The 12656-nt window shown below is 43.1% G+C and overlaps 1 protein-coding gene across 2 annotated transcripts in view; it reads left to right on the plus strand.

Annotated features, from left to right (window-relative positions):
- The window catches only part of gli1 (GLI family zinc finger 1), a 53016-nt gene extending 42212 nt beyond the window's left edge, over window positions 1–10804 (plus strand). The window contains exons 3-13 of one of the 2 annotated variants that reach the window (XM_038696202.1): window positions 1026–1258; window positions 1869–1970; window positions 2079–2277; window positions 2913–3081; window positions 3344–3451; window positions 3813–3953; window positions 4091–4240; window positions 4610–4774; window positions 5087–5329; window positions 5534–5846; window positions 6034–10804. In XM_038696202.1, coding sequence (XP_038552130.1) covers window positions 1026–1258; window positions 1869–1970; window positions 2079–2277; window positions 2913–3081; window positions 3344–3451; window positions 3813–3953; window positions 4091–4240; window positions 4610–4774; window positions 5087–5329; window positions 5534–5846; window positions 6034–8603 — 4393 coding nt within the window. In that variant the 3' untranslated portion in view covers window positions 8604–10804. The remainder of the gene's footprint in view (window positions 1–1025; window positions 1259–1868; window positions 1971–2078; window positions 2278–2912; window positions 3082–3343; window positions 3452–3812; window positions 3954–4090; window positions 4241–4609; window positions 4775–5086; window positions 5330–5533; window positions 5847–6033) is intronic. The other variant, XM_038696203.1, reaches the window with a different exon arrangement.
- The last annotated feature ends 1852 nt before the right edge of the window (window positions 10805–12656 follow it).

Genomic DNA, 12656 nt, shown 5'->3' on the forward strand with positions numbered 1-12656 from the left:
AGTGACAGTAAGGACAGAGAGGAGAGAGAGAGAAAGAGAGAGAGAGATCAGGAGAGAGGGAGGGAGAAACAGAGAAGTAGAACAGAAGGGATGAATGGGAGAAGAGAAAGGGAGAGAGGAGTGAGAATGGGAGGGAGGTAGATTCGGGGGGAACCAGCACAGTGGATTAGAGAGGACAGATTAAGCTTCTGTTTGGAATACACGTTGTGGTGAAAGCATTAAAGAATTGAAAGGACGACTTAGGAGAAGGTGGATAGATGAAGTCTGCCCCTATAGGAGAGGAGCGAGAGGGACAGAGAGAAAGGGGGGGGGGGAAAGGAGAGACAGATTTTGAACTAACCAGCCAGACTGAAGAAAGGTCAGAGAAAGCATTGAAATTCATGAGAAGGCTGGAAAGTTCCAATCAAGCTTTCCTCCTGGTAGGGGAAAACCCAGATGAGAAGTTTCCACAGTTGAGACCACGATAAGGGCTATACCCCATCTAGTGGCGAGAACGAGACATCACAAGAGATTAATGTTTATGGATTTCAGGTCCTCAGACAGTGCTTCTTCACAGACTTTTCTGGGCCCTAAAGTGACAGAGCAAACACAGGACAGATTTTTGAGGGCAAAAAAGTTCATTGATTGAATTGTTTTGATTTTTTTGATTTAAATATATAATCTTTTTTTTTTTTCATTTCCTAAGTCACTTAATGTTTTACAATCTACTCAGTCTACTGAATATTTTCTGCCTTTCAATGACTTGCAACACTCTAAAACTCTTTTGTTATATTAGGAGAAAGTACAACATTTTCAAGCCCAAATTAGCTCTTCATCAGGTATAGAGGAGTGGGAAGAGACAACAATGTTGCATCATTGAGAAGAAATCACTATTACAGGACTAGGCAGATGTGCAAATTTGTGCAAATACACTATGTTCCACTTATGCTGTACAGCTCCCATCGTGGTGTTTTGCAATGCCATTTTTCATATTAATTTAAGATTATTTCTCATAATTTATAATTGTGTTTCTTTGATATTTGCAGCCTACTCTCATCAGACCAGTCACCCTACAGTGATGTGTCCTCGCTGCGTGCCCCGCTCCTCAACGGCCCTCCCCAGGACTGCCGTGCTATGTATAATCCCATGACTTCCAGTATGACTCTTGGATCAGGACCAGGACAGGGGATTGGCCACTGCATGGATCAATATATGAGGCCCCCCCAGGCCCCACCACCACACGGTATGATGGGCCACAGGGGCATGCCGACCACAGAGTGTGAGTCAGAGTATCTTTTACATCTCCTTAATCTCACAGCTGCTACTGATTTGGATTTAGGATACCTGAGAGACTGAGTAAGAAACAGAGACTACCCAGATTTCTCCAATAAGAAAGATCAGCAGTCAACAGAAGGCCAGTTGTACTGCTGAGATATTAATGTGTCTCCTCATCTAAATTACTCTGTTAACACACACACACACACGCGCACACACACACACACACACACACACACACACGTGTGTGTATGTCCACATACGGGATCAAGTCTGAAGTGAGTTCATCTGTTTCAAATAAGCTACCTGTGTATTTTCAGAAAAGTTAGATTTGTAAGTGCTTCTTGCAGCTGTGCCTAAAACTTCAAATGACATGACAATTGTGTTGCCAACCCCAATGCAAGCAGATATCCTTTCTTGCTCAGCCTATCAGCACTTGTTAGGTGCACCAGACTGTTGATCAACAGTGATGTGTAGTTGTGATTTTAAACATGTCCACACTGGCTACACTGTGAGCGACCCAGTAACCGTTTGTCTGACTCACTAACTTAAAAATGTTAATATGGATTGGCAGTGCTAAGTGTTTCTTTCTAAGTGTCCTTAATGTCTAACAGGTGGCAATAGCACCCCCTACTGTAACCAGAACAACATGATGTCCTCTCATCACAACTTCTGCCAGATTCAGCCTTGCTCTGATCAGCTTGGTTCGGGGGATGGTAAGTTAACACTCCCCACTGCTTCCTTTAAATATAAATCTTGTCTCTAAAGGTTTTGTATGATCAAAGCAAACCCTCCCACTCTCACTGTCCTCTGTTCCCCTTTAGGCTCGAGGTTCTCAACACCTCGTTCCATGCTGAAGCTGAGTAAAAAAAGAGCGCTATCCATCTCTCCTCTGTCTGATGCAAGTGTAGACCTGCAGACTGTGATCCGGACATCACCCAACTCCTTGGTGGCATTTGTCAATGCTCGCTGCAACCCCAACGGGGCCAGTTCTTATGGCCATCTCTCTGTGAGCGCCATGAGGTCAGATATTTCTCTATACTATGTTAAGCACTAAAATGTATTTAAAGCAATATCCATATATATTACCTCAGAAGTGTAAGGTCTAATATTCAAGGTATTGTATTCAAAAAATCTGCTGTGCTTTACTTACAAGGCATGGAGTTTGTTGTTAGCTCCTGTGAATTGGCCACATTGCCACACCACTATTTATCACGAAACCTATATCTTATACTTTCAAACAGTAGATGTTTAAAACAGAAAGCAAGTGCAGGTGAACTGCTCTAACTATAAAATAAATGAAGGAATAAATCAAAACTGGTGAAATTCATCTGTTCAATCGTCTTTGTGGGGATTTGCCCAAACTTAGCTGTATGCTACAGTAGCTGGCAAATTGCTCAGCAAAAAGGGTAATTTGGGTATTTGCACACAGGCAGACACATACACCAAGAATAAAAAGTTACATATTTAAGTATTATAAGACAACAAGATTAACAAACATTGATCTCCCCATGATAAATATCCACATTCACCTACATATTTTAATATTTCAGAGAACTGGCCACCAGTTGTATTCATTTAGATTTATTGGAATACCTCACTAGTTCCATCCGCTTTTAATCTCCTAGATTTGTCATATTGTTGTTTTTTTCTCACAGTCCGTCCCTCGGCTATTCCAGCAATATAAACTGCCAATCCAGGCAACAAGTTTCCATGTATGGAGGAGGCGGGGGGGCAACTCTTGGTGGACACACACCGGGTCCCTGCCAAGCTTCCCGCTTACCTCCCCACAATCCACGGCTCCACGCTCCGCCCAAGCATGGACATGTAAGGCAACCTCTCACTCACTTTACAAAGCAGTCAGAGCAATTCAATGTCAGCGCACCCTCTGCTTTTGACCAGAAGACTTTTCTAGTGAATGATGGATGTGAGGTGGAAATAGGAAGCTAGTTCAGGTCTATGATGGGGAGAATTAAAATATGCACCAATCTTATGAATGTCAATGACTTTGAGAGACAGAAACATGTAAAAATGAAGAATTAAATGATGTGTGGTTTTTTTTTTGTATGTTTTTTTTGTTTTTTTATAGCTGAAAACCGAGCCAGGGCTGGGAGGTGTGATGGATGGAATGAATGTCAAGAGCCTGGAGGAGAGGTCAGAGGGAGATGTGGCCAGTCCTTCTTCCACTGGTACTCAGGTACTGAAACAGTCTAGCAAGTAGTTTTCTCCTTTGCTCATTTACATTTTTGTTTTGGAATCGAATACTCATGCTGGAATATAAAAGTATTATTCTGTGTGATATGTCAAAGTGAAAGCGAGACAAGAACGGTGAGTGGAGGACAAACAAAACAAAGTATGTAAAGAAAATAGATTTTATGTAGCTTTAGTTGTCAGAGAACCTCCATCATACCAGCAGAATGTGACTGGCTGATATCTGATATGTATTATCTCAATGTGTAAGTGACTTTAAGATGAATGAGTGACATTTCATATATGTTTGTACGCTATTTTCTTTAACTTAAGCCATGAAATTCTGGTCTGTAACCCATATGTTTCAGGACCCTCTCCTGGGACTACTGGATGGCAGAGATGACTTGGACAAGGAGGACGGGAAGCCTGAACAAGAGGCCATCTATGAAACCAACTGCCACTGGGAGAGCTGCAACAAGGAATTTGATACACAAGACCAACTGGTTCACGTAAGAGATAGCTCAACCAATAGTTTTGTAGGATGGAGAGACAAAAAAGCAGGAAAAATGCAGCATTGTCGCTAAAAGGTATCTACAGTATACCACCATGATTAATGGTTCTCTCTATTCATCTGTTTACTCAACAGCACATCAACAATGAGCACATCCATGGAGAAAAGAAGGAGTTTGTGTGTCACTGGCAGGAGTGCTCTCGAGAACAGAGGCCTTTCAAAGCCCAGTACATGCTGGTGGTTCATATGCGCAGACACACAGGAGAGAAGCCACACAAGTGCACTGTGAGTGTACATTTTGTCTGTTTCAATCTGTTTTTTCACCTGCAACCACTAAATTGCCATTAGCATGAAAGCTTTACTTTGTCACATTTCACATTTATTATCCTGTGTCATCAAAACTTGAACGTTGATCTTAAAAAATAGTGCCAATGTAGTTTCACTACAAGGAGCATGTCTGGGTAAACTTAATGAGGGATCCTCTGTACTATTATACCTTGGTAATTTATTTTACCAATGTTAATGCAAGGGGAGGGAGATCTGGGTCTTTCTGTTAGAAACTAACTAACTAACTGTTAGTTAATTAGTTTAGACTATTAGGGGTTTTTTTCATTGCAACTTGGCTGTTATAAAACTGTTATATTTCTGTTTTAGTTCGAAGGCTGTAATAAGGCCTACTCTCGCCTGGAGAATTTGAAGACTCACCTGCGTTCTCACACTGGAGAGAAACCATACGTGTGTGAACATGAAGGCTGCAACAAGGCCTTTTCCAATGCCTCAGACCGGGCCAAGCACCAGAACCGAACTCACTCCAATGAGGTACTCTAAGTAATCTAGTTTTTTAAATACCTTGACACCTAAATTAATTTGCTCTCTTATTAAAAGTGATACTTTTTAAAATTAAATTAGTTAATATGAAAATAATTAAACAAGTTTATCTAGGAGACTTGTTGAGATTCACACTTATACCAATGTTTTGAATGTCCAGTCTTAATTTGTATTGGGCCAAGAATGGTAAACTACTACATATGGGAGGCACTTTCAGTAGCAGTTAAGTTGTAGTAAATACAAGACTGTGTACACACAAACAAATTAGATTTGTGTTTTGACAGATGCTTTGCTCTTTTACAGAAACCTTATGTTTGTAAGATCCCCGGCTGCACTAAGCGGTACACAGATCCAAGCTCTTTGCGTAAACATGTGAAGACGGTACACGGCCCTGAAGCCCACATCACCAAGAAGCATCGTGGAGACACAGGACCTCGACCCCCTGGTTCAGCTATGACGCCTGGAGGCCAGAGTTCTGAACTGCTGCTGGAGAAAGAGGAGACGCGCAGGGAAGACTGCAAACTGTTGGCTCCTGAGACTGGTCTGGTGAGTGACACATTTTATTAATGACCTACAACGTCCTTTAAATGCAAGAAAAGTAACAGAGCTCCAATGTTAAAAGCACCACATTTATAGATGTTTTAGGCCTTTGGGTACAAATCACATATGCTTAACATTTCTGCATTTTTTTGGTAAGATTTGCCAGTTATTTCAAGTTTGCATGACAATACGCTACATTACTTCTTTTAGAAATCCCAGCCTAGCCCTGGTGGTCAATCATCCTGCAGTAGCGAACGCTCTCCACTGGGGAGCGCCAACAACAACGACAGTGGAGTGGAGATGAACCTGAATGCAGCAGGCAGTCTGGAGGATCTCACAGCACTGGAGGATGGAGTTGCAGGGGGAGTAGGAGTAGGGGAGCCAGGAAGTGTAGGAGGAACAATGGGAATGTCAGCACAGGCTTTGAAGAGGCTGGAGAACCTGAAGATTGACAAGCTGAAGCAAATCCGCAGGCCAGCCCCTCCTGCCCGCTGTACCAATAACAAGCTACCTGCACTTCCTGGTAATTTCTGTGATGAAAACACAAATAAATATTCAGAACTCTCTTGCGGACATATTCTTAGTTTACTTTGATAGAGTCTGAATTGTTGCACAATGAATTGTTTGTTTCAACATCTAAAGTAACATGCTTGGTTTGTGTTGATAAATTGCGTCTAAGCTGTTTTCTCCTTCTGGATGTTTATTTTCAGGTCCAGGAGACAATATGGGAATGTGTGCACCTTCTCCACTCCTCTCAAATCGACGCGTTATGGAGCTGTCCAATCATGATTTAGGAGGTGGCTCATCGATTGGCTGCTCTTCTAATGACAGGAGAGGAAGCGGCACCAGCAGCCTAAGCTCCGCATATACCGTCAGCCGACGGTCCTCTATGGTGTCTCCTTACTTGTCTAGCCGGCGTTCCAGTGAGGTCTCACAAATGGGAGGAACGGGAGGGGGAGGATGTCACCTCCTTGGCCCAGAGCAGAGTGGGGGAGACCCCCTCTCTCCTGAAACCAATCGCAGAGGAGCTCCATGTCCTGGAGGAGGAGGAGGAGGACTACCAGGTCTTCCTAATTTAACACCCGCTCAGCAATACAGCCTCAAGGCCAAATATGCTGCAGCAACTGGTGGACCACCACCCACTCCTTTACCCAATATGGAGCAGACCGGTACTCCAGGCAGAAGAGGAGGTGTCTTAAGTGAGTACCAGGGGCAGCCTCTACCTCCTTTCCTTCAACAAGGTGGTCCACGTAGGCATAGTGCCAATACAGAGTACGGCACTGGTGTTATCTACCCTCACCAGGCTCCAGGTAACAACAGCAGGCGAGCAAGTGACCCGGTTCGAACAGTAGCAGATCCACAAGCTCTTCCCAAGCGCTTTAATAGCCTAAATAATGTAGCTATGATGGGCCGAAGGAATGCGCTGCAACACCGTGGCTCTGACACCAGTCTTTCCCGCCACATGTACTCCCCTCGGCCGCCCAGCATTACAGAGAATGTAATGATGGAAGCTATGGGTATGGAGCCCCACCTTTCCCCTGTTGATGCCAGGGATCGTTCCATGATGATGCCCCCTGGAGAGAGAAGCTTCATAGGATACCAGCAACAGCATCAAACTCTTGGAGGAGTCAGAGGTGGAGGTCCTCTTTCAAACCAACTGTCCCCAAGCCATGACTCTCTGAGCTGCCCAGACCAGGCTTACATTCAGGGGCACTACCAGAACCAGGGAGGGGAAGTCACTTCCAGGGCTGGCGGAAATCCAATAGGCCAAGCAAGGCCTAGTCACTCAGAGGGCATGTCTAATACACTTCTCCAACAGGCTGAATACAGTATGAGCACTTGTCAGCTCAGTCCCTCAGGCCCCCATTACCCTAGCATAGGCCAGGGTGGTGATGCTGGAGGCCCTTGGAGTGATACCCACAGCCAAATCCAAACCTCCAGCCATGCTCTCCAGGACCAGCGAGGAATGCAGTATTCAGAGCCTAGCCTGCAGCCTCAACAGACACAGGCCCACTTCAACAATCAGTCAGGCCTCTACAACAGTCCTGATGGAACACACAAACTCATCATCAAGCCTGAGCAGCAGTTCCACCCTGGGATGGGAGGTGGAGACGCCTGTCAAAGTGCTAAGCTCCAGCAGCAGCGGATGCTCCTCCAGCAGACTCAGGGTTACCCACAACAGACAGGCCAGGTCATGATGAGGAACTCTAACAATCCGAGTTGTGACTTTCAAGGGCAGAACCAGAACTCCTTCCCTAGTGGCGGGAGCTTGAGCTTGGGCTGTGCTGGCACTGCGCTTTCAGATGGGCAGAGGTCGGAAACCCCAATGATGCAGGTGAAGGAGATGATGGTGAGGAACTATGTACAGTCCCAGCAAGCACTCATGTGGGAGCAGCAACAAGAACAGCAACAACAACAGCTGCAGAGTGGAATAAAACCTCCTCCTCTATCTGATAATATGGACATGAGTGCCCAGACAGCAATCATGCAACACAGTCCACAGCACCAAAACCAGAATCTATACTCCAGTCAGCCCTATCCATCCTACCCTAACCAGAACCTGGTCATGAGCCCTCCGGCTAGCTCTGTGACACATAAAGACCATCAGCTGACAGGTCTCCAAGGTTCGTGTTATGGCCAGGAGATGGTGGTCCCCAGGCCTCCTCAGGGACGGAAACCACTCAGCCGGCAGAACAGCCTGTCACAGGTAGGAGGAGGCTACCTGGGCAGCCCACCCCACCTGAGCCCTGTCCACTCCACTTCCAGCCCCAGGCGAGCGGTCCGACTTCCTCCAGTCCAGCATCCACAGCATCCGCAAAATGAAATGTTCTCGCCTTCCAATAACAACATGTATTACTCGGGTCAGATAAACATGGATATGGAGAAACACATGGACCCCCAAAACGGACCTTGTCTCAACCAGCAGCACATTATGGGGTCCAACCTTGACCCAACAGGTGGCACAAAGTCGGCCCCCATGGCTCCTTATCCTGAATCTGGCCCCATCTCTAATGCCTTAGAAAACCTGGACCTGGACAATGCTCGAATAGACTTTACCTCCATCATCGATGATGCTGAGTCTTCCTCTTTCAGCCCAGTGAACAATCCCCTTCAGGGTCAGCCAGGGTCTTCCTCCCAGGCCTCATCGCGCCTCACCACCCCCCAGACTTCTGTCGGCCTTGCTGCAGGCTCTGGCCTGTCCAACATGGCTGTAGGCGACATGACATCTATGCTTACCTCGCTGGCTGGCGAGAATAAATACCTGAACACACTGTCTTAGAAGAACACTTTGGGGCATCTTTTTTCAGACTAACAATCAAGTAGAGGCCTTGGGCAGTTCTTAATGTTTTTATTGAGGCCCCACATTGAAATGTGTGTAGCCTAGTGTTCAGCCTTGGGTTTAAAACACTATAGTGATTTTCCCTAGCACATTGAAAGAAAGCCCAGTTAGGGTAAGGTAGGTAAACATTTGACTAGATCCCTTCATGTAATGGATCATTAGCCTGGTCTGTTTTATACATCCCCATAAGCCATTAAACGTACATCCAACACATTAATCCTTGTTTGAGCCAGCATCCTGAACCGGCTAGGGGTCTGTTGCTACCCATGTAACAGGAATAATATGTTGTCATGAGACTAAACCTAAATAGGTTTCAGAATTGTAAGAATCCCCACCTAAAACCTTAAAACCAAAGGTGCCTGATCAGCCTCCCTCGCAGTATTGTTCCTTCGCTGCCTTGGTACTTGGTATTTTTCTGTGCCTTACTTTAAGACACAGAGCTATATACCTGATATGAAACTGATACTGACCTTTTTCCAAACAGGCATTCCAGTCACATAGGGGCTGTGGCAACAGTGGAGCAGAGAAGGATACATGTAAATAAGTTTTATATACATTTATATATGTTGTGTATATGACAATGAGACAGTGGATAAATCACCCCATGTCTTGTGATAGACTGCTTGGATTCTGAAGGCCAATGTTCAGACGGGTGTTTGCAAGATGGTTCTTGGAAGAGCTGAGTGAAGACTAAAGATGTGCTTTTTTTAATGGTTGAGAAATAATTTCTTGGTGCTACTAAATATAGTATTGCTACAGATTTCTCCCTCGTCATGAACAACACACTCTTTATAGTGGCATATCAGTATTCCCACACATGCACAAATGCAGTCACAGACATAAACATAGCTTACACTCAGGACTTGTGTTTGAATCATTGGTGTTCAAATTACATGTATGTTGTAATTGCCTATCCAGACAGAGAGTTTGCACTCCACATGTTTACTGTAAGTGTTCCTAAAGCAGCTGTGTACTTCTTTCAGTGGTGTTTATAACTGCAAAACAGAAAGGCTCTCGCTCTTTCCAAGGTACATACATGGGGGATAATGAGTAAAGCTCAAATATAATATGTAACAATTCCCTTCGCATTACAGTACGTCTGATATATTCAAACCTAATGCCGTCACTCAACATTAACCGGAGCTACGACTTGTGCTTGACTCAGCTGAAGTTGCCGGCTATTTTGAATGAAACCTGAGACAGCTGGTTTGTATCTGCTAACAGATCAATAATAGTTGCCTATGTTTGAGAAACTGAGGTACATTCATAGTACAGTGCTGCTGCACTTTGGCTCTAATCCCAAAGAGGAGTTATTTGGAAAGTTCTGCATTACTAATTCAGGATGGGGGATCAAGAAGCAGAATTGTTATCAATCGCTACCACTGTAGTAAATACATAAATACATTGTTATGTGTACACTGAGGTACTTTTGTGCGACTATTGAGCTGTATCGTACAGAAGGCTGCAGCTCTTGGTAGGAGAACTAATTTTACACTGTGGCTTTGCACTGACTACAGCACTGAGAGGAAAGGTCTCTGTCTCTTTTGACTATTCACATGAACCTCATTTTGATAGCAATAAAGAATAATAGTGTTTTTAACAGCCATTCAAAAACCCATCTGAGCACAGCTAACTCAATAAGGCCACATTAAAGTATTGGTAAAGCATTTTATGTGACTTCAGAATAAAATAAACATTTCTTCATTTTAGAAAAAGTGTACAACCTACCAAAGACACCTTAAAATGACTGAGAAAAAAGATGCACAAATAGTCTATTTTAACACAACACTAACACTAGCAATAAGGGCTTGAACATTGACTGACAGTGCTGTTCTTTAGAATGTATGAGATGTTTTGTATAAATGTATCTTTTTATATTAATGAACTTTATGGACGTTGCCTTCTGTGTGTGTGTGTGTGTGTGTGTGTGTTTTTGGTTTTTACAACGGTCATCCTTTATTCTGACTTTTTTGCTGGCAAAAGAATATCATCTTTAGCAACAGAAAGCTATAATAGTAGCATTAACTATAATAGACACAAGCCAAGTGTTATATTTTGTGTACAATTTTCTACATTTTTATACAAATGTCCTATATTTTACCAGTTTATGAATAAACATGTTCAGTGGGACGGATGCAGAATGTTTGTCAAACTTTTCCTTTTGTATTCATTGTTGTAATGTGGTTGTTTTATTACAAAACACACTGATACTACTCATATGCTGTAATGAGCCATATCTGCCCATTTTATACATCAAGGAGGTTTTTTAGGGCCGTGTTATATCATTGTAATTTTAGGATAAGGAATCATCAGGAGCCATAAAACAAGTTTCCCAGTAAAGACATGGGTATAATGTGCTGTATGACATTTGTTATAGATTAATACAATGACTTCTTTCCTCCAGTAGAGTGCAGTACAGCCTGAAAACAAGCAGAGACAGCAAACAGTATTTCTGTTTCATTCACCACAAATTAAGCCCTCACAGCACAACTTGAATGCTGCACAGGCTATAGTCTGTCACCCCTGTAAGCAGTTAGACCATATTCTGCCCATTTGTGATCCAAAATCATTTTACCCCTAAATTAGTGATCTACTGACCAAGTAGAGGACATTTATCCTAAATCATCCTCCTTTTTTGTCCTTGTCCTAATTGGAAAACCCCTTGTTATGAATATGATTTAGACCTGCCTGTCACAGCAGCCTAGTATGAGCTATGGTGATTATGCTAGGTTGCTAAAGTAAGTAAGTGGATGAGCATTAAAAATGGCTGCTCTTGGTTACATCAGTGCCTGGACAGGGCTCTCTGCGGTCAGAGGGGACTGGCACTGTGGGCTGCTGAAGGCTGCAAGAAGGAAAACCTACACAAATCCTGCTCATAAAATATTATCAACACAGCATCTCCACTTTAAAAGAACATAAGAGAGAAGTGCGAAATGGGAGTAAAAAAGTTAATTCACATAATAGCATTTCATAAGATACCTTATACCAGTGTTTTCCCAATTGTTTTGGCTTGTAAAAATTATGTAAAATGAAGTCATGTCTATTTGTGACCTCACATCACATGATATAGTGGTGTGGAAGTGAGTTATGAGCAGAGCAACCAAAAAGTGATTTCCCCACAGATTGAAGCAAAGTTACGAAAAAAATAAACCTAATTTTGTATTTTTTTCTCTTGCTCTCACCCTTCAGATTTATCTTGGGACCCAATGAAGTATCCCTCCGCCAGGTTGAGAACCACTGCTGTACACTAAGCAACTTAAACTACATGACAATAAAGTAAAACTGATTAGTTTTGCTTCATTGATTTTAACCCTCATTTCTTCTCACTTTCAACAAACCAATTCATGAGTTGATTAATAAATGTCCTGAATTGAACAGGCATGTGGTAAATGGCTATATTGTAATATCCTGATAGCCTATAAAAACACCTTGTCCGTTGGTTTCATCACTTTGTAGCATTTACACCTGCTGGTGTGCTAATGCTGTTATTTAACCTATGGTGTGTTGATCTTATAGAGATGATTTACAGACGTTTTTAATGTAATATTTTTTAAATAGAATCTCCACCATTACTTTTTACAGCGTTGGCTCATTTTGGTCCAGGGGCCCCAGTGTGCTTAGACTATATTGGCATTGTGGTGTTGTGGCATGGCACAGTAGACTCACGGCAGCCACTACAGCCTGGCAGTGATGCTGAAGTTGACTCATTTGCTCCAAGGCAAGGGGAAGTTTTCCTGACGGACTACTGATTTGCAATCTGGCATGTCCAGATTTGTTATTTGAAACAATAGCTGAGTCTCCACAAACCGTGTCAAATAGTGTGTTTGCTGGAAGGGCAGCTGATAGGAGATGAAAGGGAAAGAATACAATTTTCTAATTCACAATTTTATGGCTACATGTTGAATTCACACATTTGTGAAAATATTAGTGCAAGGAGCAACTACATTTACAGCTAGGCCTATGGTACATTTAAAATGGGATGTGCCCGATTAT

Source organism: Micropterus salmoides, unplaced genomic scaffold, assembly GCF_014851395.1.
Source record: "Micropterus salmoides isolate LMB-PRFRI ecotype aquatic unplaced genomic scaffold, ASM1485139v1 Ms_hic_scaffold_4, whole genome shotgun sequence".
NCBI classification, from domain to species: Eukaryota; Metazoa; Chordata; class Actinopteri; order Centrarchiformes; family Centrarchidae; genus Micropterus; species Micropterus salmoides.